The sequence below is a fragment of the Terrapene carolina genome, unplaced genomic scaffold (assembly GCF_002925995.2).
Source record: "Terrapene carolina triunguis isolate 2854851 unplaced genomic scaffold, T_m_triunguis-2.0 Scaffold62, whole genome shotgun sequence".
In the NCBI taxonomy this organism is placed as follows: Eukaryota; Metazoa; Chordata; order Testudines; family Emydidae; genus Terrapene; species Terrapene triunguis.
In genome coordinates this window covers 12971153-12993585 of record NW_020664413.1, presented here as the reverse complement: position 1 = coordinate 12993585, position 22433 = coordinate 12971153, and the positions used below count along the sequence as shown (strand labels likewise).

At 40.3% G+C, this 22433-nt stretch overlaps 1 protein-coding gene across 1 annotated transcript in view; it reads right to left on the bottom strand.

The window, feature by feature from the left end:
• Positions 1–22433, bottom strand: part of CCDC93 (coiled-coil domain containing 93) — a 108439-nt gene that overhangs the window by 28711 nt on the left and 57295 nt on the right. The window contains exons 12-15 of the mRNA XM_024224507.3: positions 14317–14433; positions 9895–9957; positions 4366–4439; positions 1172–1253 (exon numbers count right to left, since the gene is read on the bottom strand). Coding sequence (XP_024080275.1) covers positions 1172–1253; positions 4366–4439; positions 9895–9957; positions 14317–14433 — 336 coding nt within the window. The remainder of the gene's footprint in view (positions 1–1171; positions 1254–4365; positions 4440–9894; positions 9958–14316; positions 14434–22433) is intronic.

The following is a 22433-nucleotide window of genomic DNA, read 5'->3' as shown; positions in this document are numbered from 1 at the left end:
TCTTCATTATGTTAAACTGCATGCCTTGTTTTTCCAAGTAGAAATAGCCACATTTCTTTCTTGTGGAATATATACTTTGGATGCATCTTAAGCAACTAACACATAATATGGAAAGCAGGACTGGAGAAATGTAGGAATGTTAAAATACCAGCACCCTGACACTGGTCTGCCGTATGTAGACACCACCACCACAACTGCACCCAAGACAAGTTAAAGGCTGCAAAATTATTTCCATTATAACCCTCTGTTTTCACAACTTTTCAAATTATTCATCTTTGGGGCTAAAATGTTCCATGCTTAGTCTCTGCTGAGGGATGACATTTCTTCTTTTTCATTATGTTTAAACAAAACCTCTTCAGCTGTTGTTGAAATAGGAACTAGAGAAGGAAAACAATTCTCTCTGATCTTTATCGTATTTCCAGGGTGTGCATCACCATAGCAGCGAACCGAGCAGAAAACACATTAATTATGCACGGAAATTGAAACATACTCTGAAAGTAGTAAGGCTTGATCTTGGGCTTCTCTCTTCTGGTGGGTTTTCCAAAGCCAGTAGCCCTTGACCAAGAAGTAGGTCCTGGGCACTGTTAGCTGCACTGTCCAAGAGGAGACCAAGCTGTCTCAGTGAATAAGATAGAAGGGTATCTAATGTAGCTAGGCCCAACACTGAATAGGCTTTTCAGTGGTGTTATTTGTAGAATGGTTCATGGAGTAAGACAATACGTAACCGTGCATTAACATACTGATGACACTATTACCTACATTTAGAAATGATCCTTCCAAGACGCCTCTTCTGTACTATGCAAGCTGAATGACATGTAACACAAGACAGAACCTTGAGGGATGCCACAGTTTAGATACAAATGAATAGGTGGTTGATTTTGTGTCCTTGCAAAGGGTGTCTAAAGACCAATGGCGAGCACTTCTGGCTAATCCAGAGCTGGACCTGCAGGGTTGTCCAGCCTAGTTTCAGAGATACGTTAGATGACAGATCTAGGTGATTCTCCACAATTCTGTCATGGACCGGGTTGGCATTATTCAAAATGGATCTGACATTACCAGTAAATACCAATAAACAAACCTAGTACAGGGCAGGTGGAGGTGGGCAATTACATTTACCAATTTTTGATCAATCTTCATGTAACAAGATAGGGAGACAGAGAGAGACACTTACCCTACAATGAGCTCTGAACTCTTGCTCTTGACTTTTGAGATTTTCATTCATAGCCACCAGTGCTCGTAGGTTCTGCAATATGCTAAATTAGAAGACACAGCAAACTACATTAATTCTTTCAGTTTCTAAATTTACACACAAGAAAAATTAAGCTATTAGAACAAGGTTAATTTTAAACAAGTTTTCCTGCCACTGAGCTAAACCAAACAAACACAAATATCATTATGGTGCCATGGAAGATAATTAAGATTTGGTACTGCACAGATTAAAATGCTTTCATGATGCTTACCTATAAAAGTCCTCGATTACCTATAAAAAGTTCTTGGAGCGCCTCCCATCGGATATATAGTGTAGTTTTTTCAAGACATGGGCTTTAAGTAGGGGGGGGAATGGATAGGGAGGCTTTATCCTCTTGTCAAATCAGCTTTGGGCCCCTCTGGTTGCAGTACATATCTAAACTTCTCCAATAAAGGAAGAGTTTCATTTTTAATTGCTGATTATGGTCATGTTGGGTGAAATTTTAAAGGCTCAAATAGGAGTTTCTAACTTCTACTAACTTTCAATTGGAGCTGGGGTCTTAACTTCTATTTATACCTTTGAAAAAATCTTCTCCCCCTTGTGGCACTCTAAATGGTAACTTATCCTACATCTTCTTGACTTCTGAAATTCCAGGTTGTCCCAGAGAACATGAGCCATTTATTTATTAAAAGGTAAAGAGTATTAAAGATAAAATAAACAAGCCAACCACATTTAAAACAAATCAAGCAATTGGAAATTTAATAGTTTGTGATACTCAACTCATTCTGCTGTTCATTCAGGAATTGTATTCTTCATTTAAGATTATGAGATTTGTTTGACATTCTAAAACTGGCTATTGTCAATTAACTATGCTGACATTTTGCAGAACAAAAAAAAATACAGAATTTAAGTCCACTGTAGTAATAATTTGGATGCTTTTCTTTTTGTCTAATTAACTGTAAAACTGCTTGTGACATTCTATACCTTGGAGGAGCATCTTGTAACCCTCATATTCCTCATCTGTATATAATTGTGATATTGCATATAAAGCAGGCCATGTAAGGTATCAGGGGAAAGGTTATGATCTGCTGAAAGGCATTCTTCTATCCATATTTGTATACCATTAATGCATATGAAGTTATGAATCATGTGGTATGGTTGTCACTAAAACATGCTGTAAGTTGGGGAATCAGCCAGATAAGGAGGTGTTAGTACCGTTATACAAGGCACTGGTGAGACCTCATCTGGAATATTGTGTGCAGTTCTGGTCTCCCATGTTTAAGAAGGATGAATTCAAACTGCAACAGGTACAGAGAAGGGCTACTAGGATGATCCGAGGAATGGAAAACCTGTCTTATGAAAGGAGATTCAAGGAGCTTGGTTTGTTTAGCCTAACCAAAAGAAGGCTGAGGGGAGATATGATTGCTTTTTATAAATATATCAGAGGGATAAATATCAGGGAGGGAGAGGAATTATTTAAGCTTAGTACCAATGTGGACACAAGAACAAATGGATATAAACTGGACATTAGGAAGTTTAGACTTGAAATTAGACGAAGGTTTCTAACCATTAGAGGAGTGAAGTTCTGGAACAGCCTTCCAAGGGGAGTAGTGGGGGCAAAAGACATATCTGGCTTCAAGACTAAGCTTGATAAGTTTATGGAGGGGGTGGTATGATGGGATAGCCTAATTTTGGCAATTAATTTATCTTTGATTATTAGCAGGTAAATATGCCCAATGGTCTGTGATGGGATGTTAGATGGGGTGGGATCTGAGTTACTACAGAGAATTCTTTCCTGGGTGCTGGCTGGTGAGTCTTGGCCACATGCTCAAGGTTTAACTGATAGCCATATTTGGGGTCGGGAAGAAATTTTCCTCCAGGGCAGATTGGCAGAGGCCCTGGAGGTTTTTCACCTTCCTCTGCAGCGTGGGGCACGGGTCACTTGCTGGAGGATTCTCTGCACCTTGAGGTCTTTAAACCATAATTTGAGGACTTCAATAACTCAGGCATAGGTTAGGGGGTTGTTACAGGAATGGGTGGGTGAGATTCTGTGGCCTGCATTGTGCAGGAGGTCAGATTAGATGATCATAATGGTCCCTTCTGACCTTAAAGTCTATGAGTCTATGAGATATTAGCTCCCCAGAGGCAACAGCAAGGAAAGTAACCAACGTACAACCCATCAACAGCTATTGTCCAGCAAGGGAGCTACAATTCAATGACTCGCCTGCATGAGGCCACACCAGGGGAATTGCTCAACTTTGCCTGAAGATTCAGCAATGCCCACCAGACATGCCTGGACTTGTGTTCCCCAAGCACATGGGACAGAGTATAAAACAGAACACAGGGGCCCATGCTTGGCCTTTCTCCTACCCCCACCTATGCTGCAAGCAACCAAGACATTCAGAAAAAGACTGAAGACTCCAGAGCAGGCTGGCCTAGATTTACAGGACAAATTTGTATATTACGGACCGCAATATCCAGTGGGGTGAGAAAAACTGCTTAATCTAGATGATACCCAGTCTAAGAGGGTTGAGAGTTTAGACTATGTGCTTATCTTTTATTTTCTTTTGGTAACTAACTCTGACTTTTTGCCTATCACTTATAATCACTTAAATCTATCTTTTGTAGTCAATAAATTTGTTTAAGTGTTTATCTTTACCAGTGAGTTTGCCTAAAGTGTTTGGCAAAACTGCTCAGGTTTGCAAAAGCTAGTGTATATCCACTTTCCATTGATGAAGTGGTGAACCGATTAATAAATTTGCACTGCTCGTCTTGAGCAGTGCAAGATGGTATATTCCTGAGGTACAGTGCTGGGAGGATTTGGCTCTGATGGCTTTCTCTGTGGGATTCATGAGTGGCTCTGGGAGCATTCATGCAATCTAGCTGGGTGTAGGCCTCCACATGCGGTTGTGCTGAGTGCTAACAGCACCTGGAGTGGTTTGCTGCTGGTCACTAGCATGGCACTGTGAGAGACAGCCCAGGCTGGAGAGAGATAAGGGGGCACAGCGGTCCCACAGTCCCAGGCTGCACCCCGAGGGTCCAGTCACACTGCTGTCCACTAAACTGAAAACAGACTCCTCACAGCCATATATTAATTATACATTTAGGCTGAATGCTACATTGCCAAAGCCAGCAGTTTTCAATGATCATAAGTCACATAAATGAAGAAAATATACCTAGAATCTGCTTGGGATTCCACCGTTTCTAAGGCTGCCAGCTCCTTGTCCAATTTATCACTGTAACTCTTAACCTAAGGGATGCAATTAATAAAACATGTAAATACATTTGCACACAGAATGATTCATGTTTCTCTGCCTTCCCACACAATGAAGCCAAGGAGATGAGCTTTCTCCAAATAAAAGCTTTAGAGAATTCCCTAGAATCTTTGGCTCTATTTCTTAGCCATCATTAACAAGTAAGATTTCTTTCCAAGGTTAGCAGAATTCCCTTACCAGGTATGAGTACTGCAAACATGACGAATTTACTGACCGTTACACTTGTCCTCTGCCTTGCCCTCCCCAATCAATACGTAGAATCCCTGTTCCACAGCAAGATGGATAAATGAATTCTACATTGCACAAGACTGTACCAAATGCTCCTGTCTCTCTTAATTCAGGAACCTATCTACATACGAGCAGAACTGTCATATTTCATTTTTTTCAGGGCTGTATGAGTCAGTCATAAAACCCTTGCCTTGGAACAAAATGTGAAAGGTCAACAGATCATGTTGTTTAAAAAAAAAAATCTTATCTAAAATTAAAATCAGATTGGGGTTGTAGAAAAGAAATATTCTAACTGACTGATTCAAGACTTCTGTGCTCTTTCTTCTTCCAATGAACTTTTGTAGCCCGCCATCTAAGCATAAAACTGTGATTCAGACTATATACGTACACAGGGGAATCGGAATCTGCCTTACACACCTATATGGGCTGCCTGGACCTCCAGTGCAGGGACATAGGACTAAGCAGAGCTAATAACATGCTTACGCCCTCCCTGCAGTGTGTGGACAGGGAGGAGCAGAGGAATGGGGGGAGTCTTTACTACACTTCCTGTTCTTATTGATACAAGAAGTTGAACCAGTGTGGGGGAGTTGTACTTCGCTGCTAGTAGAGGCCAGCAGTAAACTACTATCCCCAGGTAGCAAAGAGGAAGGAGGGAGATGTATGAACACTGGTACAAACTATACAGATCAGCTTAAAGCTCAGAAGGGAGCCAAGGCTTTAGCTCAATCTAGCTGAGCCCAGGCTGAAGTACAACAGCTTGGTCTGGACTAGAGCACTGGAAGGTATTAATTAGAATGGACTAATTAACAAAAATGTACATGTCCCAGCTTTTATATTTAACCTAGAGAAGGCCTCAGAGAGGTCTCTCTGACTCACACCACCTCCCAGGGCTACTCATGAGTGGTGCAGTTTATTTGCTACCCCTTGTGCGTGTGCAGAGTTGTGCTTCAAGACAACAATCTAGTCGTAAATGTGCTACATTCTTGTACAGTGATGAGAGACACAAAGGGACTGGATGTTAAATATTAAAGATTTTCTGCTGTTAATATGAATTTTACATGCATGGTTTATGGACAGATTCCCCCATATTGTATAATTTTACAATACAGTTCTATTTCTCATGGGAACAGAAACTGAAGAGGAAAAAAATTATGTTTACATTACCTTTATCCCTATATGTTTTAGCAACATAGATGAGCTTACAAACTATAAATAAAGATCACTTTGTCCCTGCTAAGGTGGTGAAAGCCCCAAGACCAAGGAAACCTATAAAGATGATGAACTAGGGATGGATTCTCCATGGCATTGGCAGGGATTCATGCACGACATGTGGTGCAGTTTCATCAAAGAACAGCTTGAGTAGAGACGAACCTTAAAGGTGAACCACAAAGCTTTTGTTAAAAGTAATCAACTCATAAGATTCCAAGATGTAGTTTTATGGACAGACAGTGGAATTATCTTCTGCTGCAGCAAGTGTTCAGGCTTTCTTTGAGAATACAACTGCTCAGATTCAGATGCTAATGGCTGCACTGTTGGCACCAGATCCATGAATAAGAAATTGAAAGTGCCAAATACCTGTGATTGAGTTCTGTCCATTTCCACTCATTGAGGTTCTACAGGTGCTGGGAGGTGTTGAGTCTGTTGGTGGTGATCACTACTGGCACTCTAAGGGCGGGTGAGTATTCCAGTGCCCCTCAAACCTGAGATTAGGCACTACCGGAATACTACTATCATAAAGACCCAGCATGCCACCAATGATTGTAGCAAGAGCTGAATACTAGGAAGTCTTGAAAATAAAACTTGAACTTGAAAACGTGCAAACTGTTAAACAAAAGGACACAAGTGCACTTAGAGATTCTGTACCCCATGAGTGACAAAAAAAGAAGGAACACAAACTGACACATCGAATCACACAAGTGACATATCTAGTTCAGTAACCTGTTTCTGGCTATATATTCCAAACCCTTAGCTAAAACTGTAATCTCTTCTACTGAAATGAACCCCATTAGCTTTGATACTACAGTCACAGGTGGTATAGAAAACCTCATTACTCTGATATCATGACAGAGACCTTCAATTAGTTCACTACAATGATCCAAGACTTCAAAATAAAACTAAGTTTCCTAACATTTTAAACGTAAACATACTTTAAAGTCAGAATGAACTACATGAAGAAAGGTTCAGGAAAGACATTAAAAAAAACTTTACAGTTAACATCTAATCACATTTTTACTGTGTTTCCATGGCATCACAGACTATTTCTTTCTTTGTTCCCTACATTTAATATGGTGTTGCAATTACATTTCTGTTCATTTCCTTGGTAACCTGATGTTGATATGTATGGATTTATATACAAAATGAATAGGCTCTTTATATTACAGCAAATTTATACCAGATTATGAAACCAACGCTACAGATCCAAATGCCAACTGTTAAATATTGACCATTTCTAAAACTGCACTGCATGTCAATCTTAAAAATCAGATAGATCATCCTGTACTTTGCTGCTTTTGTTCTTCTGATTTAATGGCCTTCTACAGAGATTTTCCGACAACAGTTCTCTTTCCTCTCCCTACTAGCGAATCTAACTTTCACAGAAGATGTCAAATGGGTACATCTACCGTGCACACGAAGCCTGGGCTCTAACTCAGGTCTGAGCCCAAGCCCCCCTTTATGTCCACACAGAAGTCACCCAGATTCAGGTCAGTAATACTCAGAACCAGGTTTTCGGACCCTGCTACTAAGGTGGGTCAGAGCCCAAGTCCTACTGAGATTCAGGACCAAACACTGTTACTTTGCAAGGTGGATGTAGCCCAAGCTGCATACCCAAATCAGAAGGTCTGCGTAGTGCAGCATGAACATGTCAGCATGGCTGAGACACCTTGGTCCACCAATTGTAAACCTAAGTTTACAATTCAGTATGCTCAAGCACGGGCTTGGATTCAGAGTCCCACAGACCTGGGCTTAGTGTGCAGTGCAGACATACCCACTGACTGTCGTGGAGGGAGGAGTCCCTACGGACGAGATTATGTGTACTTATATATGCATAGCATCTTCTGTCCTGAAAGGACACAATATTTCATATACTCTCTCTCTCTCTCTCTCTCTCTTTATATGAAAAAGCATTGAAAAGCAGTAATCCCAAGGGTGAAGGGTGAAATCCAATTAGCCCATACGTGAAGGGGAGTACGGTCAGTGCCATGGGGCCAGCCATTTATCATACAAAACACACTATGGGATCTTTAATGACCACACAGAACAGACAAGATCTCTGTTTTAGGGATCCTATCCAAAACACCTATGCCCAGTAAACGACATGGTATTTACAGAGCTGTCCTGAGGACGATGACACCACCATTTTACGGCAGCTTTCAAAATTTGTTTTTGTTCCACATGGGAATGAAACCGAAGCCTTTTGAATGTAGGTTTTTGAGAGATGAAAGCCTCAGGTTACCAGAGAGCCCTTGAATCAAGAAAACTGTCCCAACGAAAACTTCATCAAAACGTTCTGGATTCAACAAAACAGCATATTTTGACAAAATGAAATTTAATTGAAAATGTTCTGACCAGCTCTAGTACAGTGAAACCTCGCTATAACGCGATGATTGGGGTCCAAAAAATTCGATCGCGATAAATGCGGGGTCGCGGTATAGCGAGGTTTACCATTTCAAGCCGGTCAGTTTCAAGCTGGTCAATTTCTCTTGAGCAGAAAACGACTTGCGTTTGCGAACTGCCCATAACAGTAACTGAAAGGGTGCAGCTCCAGCAGTGGGGGCTCTCAGCCATGCAGCGAGAGAGGGAAACACTTGGGGAGAGCAGGGGAGACGTGCAAGGGGCAGAGGAAGAGCGAGGAGCAGCTGGGGAGAAGAATGTCTCTTCTTGCCAAAAGGAGAAGCAGGGGTACGGGGGGGAGAAGAGGCAGTGGGTAAGGCACATTCCATTTTTTGTTTGTTTGTTTTTTCTTCCGCGGCGCTCCAGCCGCTTTTTTTTTTTTGCTCTTCAGCGGCGCTCTGGCCGTTTTTTTCTCTCTTTTTTTTTTTGCACTTCCACGGTGCTCCGTTATATATCCAAATTCGTGTTATGGCGGGGCGCGTTATAGTGGGGTTTCCCTGTATTTAGATTAAACAGCATTGGATTAAGTGCCTAGCTAAGCCAGCATGGTACTGTACTAGCAGTTCTATCAAATCTAAGTATTCCAAATCCAATGCACTGGTTGCAGAACCACCCCGCAAAAATACCAGTTTTCCTCTCCACCAACATGCTTCAATGCTGCTGGGGAAGGATCATCTCTATGGTAACAGTTAATTTCTCTACCCATTTAATTCTTAGTCTTACTGCTGAGTTAGTCATTGGGGATGGGGATGTGGCTACCTATTTATTTGGAATGCATGTCAAATTAGATATCAAACAGCTATCAGATGGAAACAATCTTTAGTCTTGACCAAACTGGGCTAAAATTCAAAACGATGACCAAGAGATGAAAGATTCTGTATATTCTATTACTAATCCAGAGAGGCAGCTAGCCCAGCAAAATTCATTTTAAAAAAAAAATACATGTTTATTTTTGATGGAATTGAGAGGAGATTACAATCTCACCTGAATTTATAACCATCCACTGTTTTATCTCCCCAAAATCATGCAGAGAACCAACAGACTGGCATCAGCAAATTAGCTACACCCACAGTTTCAATAGAATGAGATGAGTTCGTTTCATGAGCCACAACTCCAGTAGTTTCTGTACATTCTGCCTATATCCTGGTCCCACTTCACACTCAACCAGAAGTACTCTCCTCAGTGTCCCAAATATGATCAGAAAAATAATCCCCTTTATACTATTAGGACTCTCTGATTTGATTTTCAAAACATTTCTCAGTGGGAGCAGAGTTAGGCCAATGCTGAAAGCTTTTCAAAATCCCACCCTTCGTGTATATTTTGTCTATGCAGCAATAAAAGAAAGTGGGGATCTAGCTGGGCAGTACCAGTTTCAAAGAAATACTTGTGTCTGTCTAATATTACACGTTAACGTCATAAAACAAAGGATGAGAAAAGTAGTGTTACAGTTTGATATTATTACCACTACCGTCACACAGGCATACATTCTAAATTTGTTCTTTTCATCCTTCTATATGCATGATACGTTCCCTGAAGAGGGAAGCAGAAGAAATGTTACATTTTACAAAGGGGGGAAGAAAGAAAGATTACCTCCGTTAATGTCTTCTTTGCTTCACTACAGCCTGCTTGCAGGTCAGCACATTTAGCTTGCAACTAGTATCAAAGAAAAAGAAGAGTTTGATTCCACATTCACACTAATTACACCTGTAACGGAGAATGGCAATATTTGAGCTATTGAGTTATTTATTACATTGAGGTTCACAATGGCTGTCTTCTACACAATAGGAAAGCTGTCAGAATCACAGTCTTTCCCTGTCAGATTCTTAGTCTACATTCTGTTACATGAATTTTGGCTGAAAAATTCAACAAACGTGTCAGACATTTACTGATGAACTCTCCAGACGCATTAGCCTTAAAACAAACAGTTGTCAATGGACTGGTGACTTTCGGGATGGAATCTTTGTGCTGTGGAACTCCAAAGAGGTTTTAACAATAATCTAGACCAGTTACCTTAAATTTCATAGCTAGACTGGAATGAGGGTCGTGTTAACAAGCTACCTCTGCTCTTCCAGACAATTTGGTACATTTGGGAGACACTGTGCTATACATTATTGTTCTGATCATTGTCACTGATCTCTTCAAGTAACAGTCAGGAGGAAAGAAGATTTCAGCAGCAGCAGGGTATTTACTTAATATGCATCAACCTATTATGTCTTTATTAACAGTAAACATATGACAAAAGTCTAAGATGACAGCAGCGAGGAAAACTCTGATTATTTCACCTTGTCACACAGAATTTACAAGCTCCCCTGATAACATATGAAACAATAGAGATATATAGTACTTTACAGGTAAATAATAAGAAGGTCCTTGCCTTTAGGCCCAGTTTTTTAGAGGAATTCAGGTGCCTAATTCCCATTGATTTCAATGGGAGTTAGGTGCTCAAATACCTTTAAAAAAATCTATTCCATAAAATCTCTGTTTACACATAACTCTACAAATAGTGACAGCAGAAATGGAATTGGGGTCAGAAGACGGGAGGACAAATGATGCAACAAAAAGATCACATAGTTGCCTTGGTTAGTTATTGATGAATCTAAAGAATTTTGCTTTCTTTTTCTTTTTCTCTCTCTAGAGTTTGGTTTGCTGCTCAAACTAAAGTTGTGGATCTAAACACTCCATTAACTCAATTCGTAATTTTTGCAAGACATATAGAATTTATAATATTAGCAAAGTCTTTCATGGTGTTCCTGAGGAGTCAGAATTAAGAGTTCCAAAAACTCCAAAAATTAGAATTTAACCTTTAATCCTGTTTGCCAGTTCTCACTAAGGATTAACATATAAAACAAATTTACATATTTTTAAAACCAAGCAGTTTTGAACTATGAACCAAGCTTATTGCAGTATTGGGACCTAAGACTTCAAAACGTGAAACCTAAAAGCCATCTCTCAAAAACACTGCAACCAATTAACTTTAAAGCCTCTTCCCACTCAAACTTCCCAAGTCAAAACAAAATTCTCCTCTGGCCAGAGGTGGTAAAAAATTTAAGAAAAGAGCTTTACTGTAAAGTTAAAAAAGGGGCTATATTTGGGCTTATAAGGAAACTTACAAACTAGAGAGTCAATAGTATTACTCCAGACTATGCAAAAGCGTAATATTAGGGATATAAAGTTCTGCAAAGTGGCATTACTCGTTTCACAAACACATTTTCATATTTTTTAAAATTGTTTTTCCTCTTCCTTGTTGTTGTTTGTGTAGGTCTTTCACACAACAAGGGGTACTGACAGGGGAATAGCTCAGAAACGAAAGTAAAGGGAGAAAAGTCAACACATTTAATATATACCAGATGAAAGAACTATTTCTGTACTACTGGTCCAATGCTCACACTAGCGTTTAGTACTGTGGAAGAAATGGACCATCTGTTCCAGTAAGATTCTTCTGAATATTATGCTCACGCTTATTGGCACAGGAGCAAGTGACAGACACACGTTTAACACTTAAACATTTAATTAACAAAAAAAAAATACTTTTTTAAAGGGCAGGAGGAGGAAGGAGAAAAATACATAGCCAGACTCTCCTGCTTTCCAGTCCATGTGCCACTGGAGCAGCACAGGGGCTGCAAAGCTACCAAATCTGTCCAGCTGAGAATTCCCTAAGCACAGGGTGTGCTCAGCTGGCAAAGATCCAGCATCTGTGGCAGCTTCCCCTCTGCTCAGCTATACCTAGTAGAGAGAGGACAGAGAAGCAGCAGTGCTAGAGCACAGTGTGCTCCAGCAGTCACATAGTGTCGTGGGCCAGTGTCAGCAGAAGTAGGTTAGAGAAATCCCAAGACCCTTTCAACTTATGTTGGAGCACATGATTTGTCCTTTCCCCTCGCCCCCACAAAAATCAGCTTGAGATGACCCTCTCTCCTAATCCACAGGCAAGGGCAAGGGGTCTGGTGTGCTGATCTCTCTCTGTCTTTGAAACTGCAGCTCTCCTTATCTCTCTTCATGTATGTAAGTAGAAGCAAGTGTCCCACACGCTGATACGTTCATGTATGTACAACACACTGTGGCACGATCAAATAACTTTAGCACATGATTGGCAGCAAGGATCCATTGAGTTCTAATACTGGAGGACACATATTCCCTCCATGCCTGAGGACAAGAACACCTCTCTGCCTCACTTCCTTCTGCCTTACCCTGGGTCTCCAAAATGAGGTCATTTATTTACTTGCTTCATGAGGATTGGTTGTTTGTAAGGCACACTGAAGAATATGCATTACATACACACTGTTGATAGCAGTCATGATTTTTGGTGTATTTCTTAAAGCCCCATCTGGGATCAAGAGATTGCTTGAGAATCTCAGTTTTAATTTAAAGAAAAATAAAAGAGGAAGTTTCTAGCTCTCATAATTTTGGAGAAAAACATGAAGTGAGTGTATCCTGATTTTTTTTGGTTAAGAGGTTATGATTTTTAAGCCAATCTCATGATTTTTTGGGCCTTACTTTTGAATTTTGAGCACTGGAGGTTAGTAATACTATATTCATGCTACTTATTATTGATATAGCACCCACATTTTGCTACACGTTTTAAAAGCATTTCATCTGTTTGGTTTTTCCTACTTTGAGAGTAAAGTGCAGACAAAGTTAATGGCTTTTTTATATGGAGATATACCTATCTCACAGAGCTGGAAGGGACCCTGAAAGGTCATTGAATCCAGCCCCCTGCCTTCACTAGTAGCAGGACCAAGTACTGATTTTGCCCCAGATCCCTAAGTGGCCCCCTCAAGGATTGAACTCACAACCCTGGGTTTAGTGGGCCAATGCTCAAACCACTGAGCTATCCCTCCCCCTGCTACAATATGAATTATACACACAGACACAGACAAAACCCACATACCACACACACACTTGATCCATTAAATGTTAGAATAGCATAAGAATATCCAGGAAGTATGATGAAAATAAGTGCTAGGAGTTTTATAGTGGAGATACAGTGCTAGTTTTAAATAAACTGGGATATCTATTAAAGTGTTAACAGTTTATGACAGATGGGGTAGGCTAGAAGGCAATAAAGATATGGAACTGCATTAGCTTTAACAGAAAAAGAAATTATTCCAGTTCTGTGTGTTCCCTTATAAGATTCAATCTAACGTTTACTAGCATTTTTAATTAGCTGTCAAATAAAAGTTTTCTAAGTAAAATAACCCAACTTTCTTTACAAAAATTTGTAAGTTAGCCAAAAAGCTTCAATCTAACTTTTTTTTGGTTGGGAAGGGGAAAGTAGGAAGCAAGAAAAATATTTTATTTATTTATTTAAAAACGTAAATTTAATTTAAGATAAATTTAATTAATACTTCAAATTGTCAATGCATACATATACGTATGTATGGGTTTCATTCCATAACTTAGTCCTAACCTTGTGTTCGTTTAATGTTAGATTCAGATAACTGAGCTATGTTCAAAAAACTATGCTCCATTGATAACTTTACCATAGATTTACCCATTAAAATGCTGAACCCCCTATACAAAAGTCTTCAAGATGTATAGCAAGCAACCATGAGATTTTATTGAGCCAGACTGTGGATGACCCTTACGCTGGTGTACAGATGTGGGCTGGGAAGAATAGACACATGAGAAGCTGAGCATTCACCAAGCATCTCTGAATGACCATTACAACAATTACTTGAATATAGTGGTTATCACCATTTCAACACCACACTCCAACAGTGGAGGTGGAGAAAAAAGAATTAGAAAGTATTTCTGTTAGAGGTTTTCAATTTAGATATGAAAGGAACTTTTGTATGTAGCATCACATTCACAATGGTATCCTATTCTTTAACATAATAGTTGCATAATTGTCTTAGTAAAAAATGTGCAAGCAAGACATTAAAAGATACTTAACTAATGTTCAGCATGACAAGTTACTGGTACAGAGTGTAGTTTTCAAATATTTTCTGAATGGCAAAAGCATTGTGGTCAAATACATTTACCGACGCTTTTTCTTTGTTACCCACACAAGCCTACCTCTTCCAAAAGTTTGGTTTTCTGCGAGATTTGCTTGTTTAGTGATGCCACTTTCCTTCGGTGCTGCTGGGCAGCTCCGAGTCTTTCTGGACGCTCCTCAGAAGAAAGCTCAGATTGCTGAAAATAAATAAAAAACAACAAAAACAACAGAGGGTTGAATTGCACATAGCCAGTATTTGCTTTACAGTGACATGGGAACACAGGAACAGACACAGTGGATAGGAATTATGGTCCACCTAGTCCAGTATTCTGTCTCTAAGAGTAACCAACATCAGCTACCTCATAGGAAAGTGTAAGAACCCCACAGCAAGCAGATGTGGGGTAATTTACTCCCACTACGCTGGCTTCATCATTGCATGTGGCTTCCACTGAGGTCAGCAGGCAACTGTACAGATGAATTGTATAATGGATGCAGGGATGTGCATATATTTTGGAGTGCATATATTTTAAGAGTTGGAAGAAAGTGGATTAAGTCTTCTTGAAAAGCCCTTCTAAAACACTACAGTATTCTATAGTAATGAGCTAAAATAATACAGCTTAATACAAGAGATGTTAACATTTGCACTATACTGTAAAGGGATGAGCTGTTACAGCAGTACAACTGTTCTTAACAGCAGTTCAAGGGTGGTGTGGCTGAAACAAAAGTTGCTAAAAAAGATGCAGGAAAAAAGAAAATGGGAAAAATTTTCAAACAGCTCTCACCAAAAATCCACTGTTAGGAATGGGACAGTTTCCCAATGTAGTCTGGCTTTATGCACCCTATTTTGAAGCAGACATGGTCCCAAAGCCTCAGTGTCTGATCTTGAACATGAACAAACTCAAGCTTTAGGGTGTTCTGATTTGGAATATTGGTTCAGGCTTATCCCTACACTGAAACCACATCCTCGATCAGTTAATTTTCTTCTCAAAGCCTCTCCATTCCTGTGAACCTAGAGCCTTCGTTATTTACTCAATTGAGACTGCATTTCCAATAGTCTTCTACAGAGATAATGACTACAGCAACTTGGATCCAGATTCCTGCTGCCTATAGACTAAGGGATAGATTGACTGAAAAATTCTTTACCAGCAGTAATATTTATAATGGGAGAGTATATCTACAATAGACCAAGAAGAGTTTTTCAAAGGCAAAAAATGGCAATTAGGCACCTCACTGAGTGTTATGTATCTAATGACCATTGGTGCCTTTGACAATCTCCCCTTATCTGTCATTTCATCAGGACAAAGATTTTTAATTGCTTCATCTACTTCAGGCTCCCTTTTCATTCCAATCAACTTTTGACATTTCATCAGCAAAAAAACCCACTTTCCACTCATTTAGGTGCTAATTTATGAAGTCTGTCAAAGGCATGAAGACTCTATCATAGACCATTCCCAATAATAACCTTATTTTGGTAGCTACTGAAATATATATAGGTAAAATATTATTGGGAGAACTCCATACTCTTTTGACATCTTCTTGCTTCCGAGATCTGCTCTTGACAGATCACATAGACAAGTCTTTGTTAACAGCTTAATTTTAGACAAAGTAGAGATGGAAGTTTCCTTCCCCCCCCCTTTTTTTCTTTTCTAAAGGCCATATTTCTACATAATTTAGACAGAAAAGCAGTTTTGTGACTGGATATATTTATGTCTCTTTTGAAAGAAGAGATTATTAATCTCAGGCATCTCATTCCAACAACTCATACTTAAAGCCATATATCGTACATTTCTTCTATATGAGAAAATGCTGTGAAACAACGAAAGACGAGTACAGTTCAACACGACACTGTTTTTTCAGTTAGTTGGGCCAAAAACATTCCCTTGCCAACTGTACGTGTAATGCATTCCAAAATACCGTTTTAATTTCTATGCAGAATGAAAGACAAATGGACAAGTAATGCATGAGGAAAAGTTACATCAACAAATAGATTAAACTTTGGAAGAATATTATGATCCATGAAATGCAATGAATAGTTCAAGCATCGTGATTAAGACCTCAACTCAGCAAGGCATCTAAGCACATTCATAAGCTCCAATGACTTCTTCTATATCAATATATTGAATTTAATGGGGTTGCTTGACTGAGCTGGAGCCTAAGATCTGAGGACTGCAATAAGAAGTGTAGATGTCACACAGTTAATGACTAACAAAACAATTTTTAAAAATATCACTATTAAATTGAAATACAAACCAGAACCTGCAGAGGAACAACTGAAAAATCCTAGGCATTTTCCCTAGATACTAAAAATATCAACTATATTTAAAAACTACATGATTTTCCTGAGGTAAAGAGTAGATCTATACTGCTAGGGAAAGAATTATTGTCCGAATTTATTTAATCAGAAGGAACTTTGTTCAGATTTTTTTAAATGTGACATAACTCCTACAAGACTAAATATGGAAGGCAAATGTTTTTCTCTCACCCTACTTTCTATGGGCTCTGTGAACTTAAGTTGCAAACTCTCATGGACAATAAGTATGGTAATACCTAATTTTCTGGGCACAAGCCAAAAATCTGCTATCATTTGTAAACCCATAGCCCCCAGAAACTCCAACAGGGATTAGGGTCTCAGGGTACTAGATGCAGTGCAAGCACAGAGTCCATAGAAAGCAGGATGAGAGAACATTTGCCTCCCATATTTACTCTTGTAGGAGTTTTGTCTCATTAAAGAAATCTGAACAAAGTTCCTTCTGCTTAAGGAAATTAGGGCAATAATTCTTAACTATAAATAGGGGGGTCTGAATCTCACATGATAAGCAGCTGAATCAACTGATTGAATACAATATTACTGTATTATAAAAGTGTATCGAGTAAGGTCTTATGAAAGCCTGAGAGACACTGGTGATTAATAGCCTTGTGAAATGTATGCATTAACACTATATGAGAAATTATGGATACTCACTGGATTATGCTTTGAAGTCTCTGACTAACCATAGACAAAAACAGAAGCTACCCACCTGTCTCCAATGTAAATTAAAGATTACGAATCAAAATAATGGAGGCCCCATTTGCACACAAGTCAGAAAGGGGATGGGAAATCCCCTGGAAGGGAAAAACAGCAGGAAGACTTCCTGCCTCTTCTAACAAAGACAATGAACTATAGGGTGACATAAGGGGGAGGAGGGGAGGCGCAAAAAGACATTTGAGTTATCCATCACTTGGGGAATTAAAGGGGCCAGAGCTCTTTAAAAATATTTTAAAAAATTCACAAATTTGGATCCTTCAACCACGGGGATTGAAGTCTCTGGGAACTAAGTTTAGAGAACCTGCTTAGGCAAAAGACTAACTTGCTGAAAATAAGTTCTAGTCTTGGAAGGATATTTTACTTTTGTTTGCTTATAATCCTTTCTATCTTTTCCCCTTATACTTGGTATCACTTAATCCTATGTCCTTTTGTTAAATAAACTTGTTTTACTTTAATATAAACCATTTCAGGGCTGTGCCTGAAATCAGAGTTATTGTTAACTCCACTTAGACAGTATACTGCAGCTCGTTAATTTATCTAAAGGAATTTTGGGATTCGGAGGTTGTTGGGGTCACTCTGCAGAAAGTAACTGGGCAGTGGAAGTCAGGGTGTGACCTACAGTAACTCCTCACTGAACGTTGTAGTTATGTTCCTGAAAAATGCGACTAAGTGAAATATGGAGATATACCTATCTCATAGAACTGGAAGGGACCTTGAAAGGTCATCGAGTCCAGCCCCCTGCCTTCACTAGCAGGACCAAGTATTGATTTTGCCCCAGATCCCTAAATGGCCCCCTCAAGGATTGAACTCACAACCCTGGGTTTAGCAGGCCAATGCTCAAACCACTGAGCTATCCCTCCCCCCATGATGTTAAGCGAATCCAATTTCCCCATAAGAATGAATGTAAATGTGGGGGTTAGGTTCCAGGGAATTTTTTTTTTGGCCATACAGTACAGTACTATAGTTGGGAGGTGCCCCCGCCTTACCCCACAGGCACAGCCCAGTGGCACTGGAGACAATGAGGCAGGCAAGGAGGCTGAAGGTTAGGAGAAGTACGTTGTGCAGCAGCAGCAGCTTCCCCTACTATGCAAGCACCAGGGGCAGGGGGCTCAACCCTCGGCCTGCCCTTGCCACCCCTTCCCCCAAGCCCATACCCTTAACCCGCCTCTTCCCCCTTTACTCCGCACGCTGCGTCCTTGCTCCTCCCCCTCCCTCCTGCCCACGACAATCAGCTGGCTTGCGATGTTCAGGGGGCAGGAGGGAGGGGAAGGAGCGAGGACTCGGCGTGCAGGCTCCTCCCTCCCCTGCCTCCCGCCCGCAGCAATCAGCTGGTTTGCAGTGTTCGGGAGACAGGGGGAGCAAGGACTAGGCATGCAGGCTCCTCTCCCGCGCCCTCCTGAATGCTGCAAGCCAGCTGATTGCCACGGGCAAGAGGCGGGGGGAGGCGCTAATCCACGGGGTCTGCCGGCAGGCGGGAGGCACGGGGGTGGGGCGCAAGGGAGCTGATAGGGGGGCTGCCAGCTGTGGACAAAGCAAGCAACCGAACGACATTATAGCAAAGCACTGCACAACTTTAAACGGGGCATGCTCTGTAATTGAGCAGGGACATAAGATCGAAACAACGTTAAGCGAGAGGACGTTAAGTGGGGAGTTACTGTACATGTTTGTATGCTGGTTGTTGGTGTCAGGGCTGCATGCCGCAGCAACACAGCATCGAAGGCACCCAGAACTACAGGGCAGGTGGTAACACAACCTCTTACCGGTCTGGGTTGAACCCAAAGAGTCATAGCGCACCACTACCATCTTCCCAGTCTTGCCACCTTTTCCCCCTGCATAGGATTTCACCAAGTGTCATTGCTGCTTCTCCCACAACTTACTAGAAATCCAACTTTCCTGTCCTGACAGCACTTGCTTGAAGCCCTGGTCATCTGTAATCTTTGTGTCTTAGCTGGACATGCCAAATGATCAGTAAAATGTTTATTTATAAATAAAAGTTTCATTCTACTCAATGGGGGTCTCATACTGAATAGGATTGCATTTTTTGTGTGAAAAATAAAAACAAATTTAGGTAACCATGTCTGTAAAACTAATTTGAAGCTATAAAGTTTGCTGTGGTTTCATCTAACTAGACTAAAATTAGGAAACGATGAACAGAGACATTGTTTGACTTGATAAACAGCTTTATAATTGGTATGTTTATCACATTTTACATAAAACTTGTGTATAACTCAGATTATGTTACATTTTATGATGGTGAAAGCTTAATATAAAAAAACCCCAAACCTATAATCTGTTTGTCTCTAAATTACCAAAAATGAACGGTTCTGAATAAGATATTTACAATCAAATTGTATAAGCTTTGTTCTACAGACACTGACTTAATAAAACATTTCTCATCTAAGAAATGAGGAAAAATATGTGGTTAGCATCAGTCACATCGATTCCCAGTTTTAAGATTTCAAAGAAACAGATTTATTGAGTTCCTCAACTCGGCTGTTTCAATTTATGGCTTATTCCTGTTCAATATACATTTATAACCACTTTTTTAGCTTTCAATTTTAGCATCTTGTTTATGTTGATCTATTCAGGCTTTTGATATCTTGCCAGCATGTGATTTGTGCAAGATTAGACTTTTATCAATTCTACCCAACCATAATTCATTACCACGTTAGACAGAGCCCTTAACTTATTCCTCTATAGAATCTGCAATATTCATAAAGCCAGTAACTATCAATGTTACTCTTTCATGCAGCCTTCAGTTAGGATGCATATATGAATAATGCTCAGTGAAAATCTAGACTGTAGCTTTTGTGCACCTGAATACAAATAGCTGAAGCTGAACTTCATTTTAACCAATGACTTTGCGGCAGCAACACCAGTTTTGACTATAATCCCCTTTAGTGGCTCAGCTGCAGAACACCAATGACCATTTATGACAGTGCAGTTACCAGAGAGAACATTGTTCTGCTGAATATCCTCTCTCCATTAATTATCAGAATCTCTTCAGTCTTTTAAAGTAAGATACTGCGTGCTGTGGCATTTACTGATCATATACCAGCTGAAGTCTAAAGCTAAATCAAGCTAAAAAAAATTTATTTGATTTTAGTATCAAAAACTGAGCAGCACTGTGAGTTCAATCCACAATTTATTCATTCTGTCCAGATTCTCTTTTTCCTTGGTGAATTAAGTGACTCTGAAAGATTATGGGGGTTGTTAACCCCAGGAGCTAAAGACCCCTTCCCAAAAGAAGACATGCAGCACAAGAAGCAACAGTGCAAATTTCCCAAAACTGCATTACCAAATGGAGTCAAACCTTACCCATAAGGACCATTCCTAAATAGTTCAGCCATATAATCAGATAATGGAGAGATGAAAGAAACCAATTATGGGCCATCAAGTCCATTCTGCTCCCCCACCCCCACCCCCGGTCCCTTAAGTACAGTATTATTCCCTATGGTCAACACTCAAAACTGAACAAGAGGACCAGGTGGTACAGACATAAATTATATTACAGAACAGAATCTATTAGTGTCTTGGCTATTGCTTGAAACCAAGTCCAATGTGAAAGGTACCTTATAAAGCAACTTATTAAAAACACTAGCTTTCTAGTGGGTTCAAACAACACCCAAGGCACTCTAACCTACTCTATATCAGTATTAAATATTACAGACATTTATCAAACACTAGAAAATTGTCCACTCTCCGGAGAGGAGTAGCACATAACAGATGAAGACTTGAACTTTCATTTTAGATTGCCAGAGAAAAAACTTTGTTCTTAAAACATACAATTAAAGTGTGCTAGTCTTGCTAGATCACCCACATGACATGTAACCGTCACATACTGCCATTTAGTTTAATTATGTAGAAAGCACTGGATCAATGAATTGCTAGAAAATGGAAGCTACATTTCCCACCCTACCCCTTTCTTTTTTGGCTCTCCAGCATAGCATAGCAAGAACGCTCAAAATATTTTTGGTGGATCATTTACCATTCTGTTCCAAGCTGACTTTCGTTTGTTTACTTTCTTTAAGTGAGAGCTCACAGTTAGAAACAATAACTTACAGACTTAAAACCACAATGAAAACTTCAATTAAAAGAAGCCTTCTGGTCAACAAGGGAACTAAATCCATTTGCTTAATAGGTTGTTTTACAATTATTGCCTGAAGATGTATCAGTCAGTAAGTAGGTTTATGCCACAGAAAAAGCAGCAAGCATGGTCTTGTCTCAGGAAGAAACTCAAGATGGAGGGCAATATAGCAGCAACTAATTGTACTGAATTCTATCTGTATTGCACCAGTAGCAATATTGTGTTTGAGAAGCAATGGATGCATTTGCTCTCATTAATCTAGTTTCTGCTGTTTGCAATATACCATGTTGATGACAACATTGTAAATATCTTCTGTACATTTAGTTCATGACAAATTTGATACCCCTCCCCACCAAAAAAGTTGATCAAGAAGGCAGTAAACCAAATAGCCTTTATAAAATTAAGAACTTGGTATGAGTGTTATGTGGGTTTTTGATTCAAGAACGTTTTGTTGCACTAGCTGCAAAAGGACTAAATTGAACAAAACTAGCAAACATCAGTGTGAAGTATGAGTCCAACTTATACGCTGGGCCAAGAAAGCAGTGCCTGAGGAGGGCAGGCAATCCTGCAGTTTCTGCCCTGCCCAGAGTTTCGACAGGGACGGTAGACTGAATGTGTCACATGGCTCCAAAGGAGAGCTGTTTGATAACAGACACCTTTGTAGGCACCCCTGAATCCCTGTTAGTTCTGGCTGACTAAGCCATGCTCCTGGGGCATCAGTACTCCCGGTTAGATGTTGTGTCAAACTCTTATGTTTGTCCCTTGGAGAGTGGAGATACGTCCAGTTTACACCATAGGAATGTGGGTGCCAAAGGTTTTAATGACCCTGTATCTATTAAAACAGAGCTAGCAACAAAATGGATGAAACATGCTCTAGATCAGGGGTCGGCAACGTTTGGCACGCGGCTCGCCAGGGTAAGCACCCTAGCAGGCTGGGCCAGTTTATTTACCTGCTGATGCGGCAGGTTCGGCCGATCGCGGGCCCCACTGGCCGCGGTTCGCCGTCCCGGGCCAATGGGGGCGGCGGGAAGCCACGGCCACACATCCCTCGCCCGCGCCGCTTCCCGCCGCCCCCATTGGCCGGG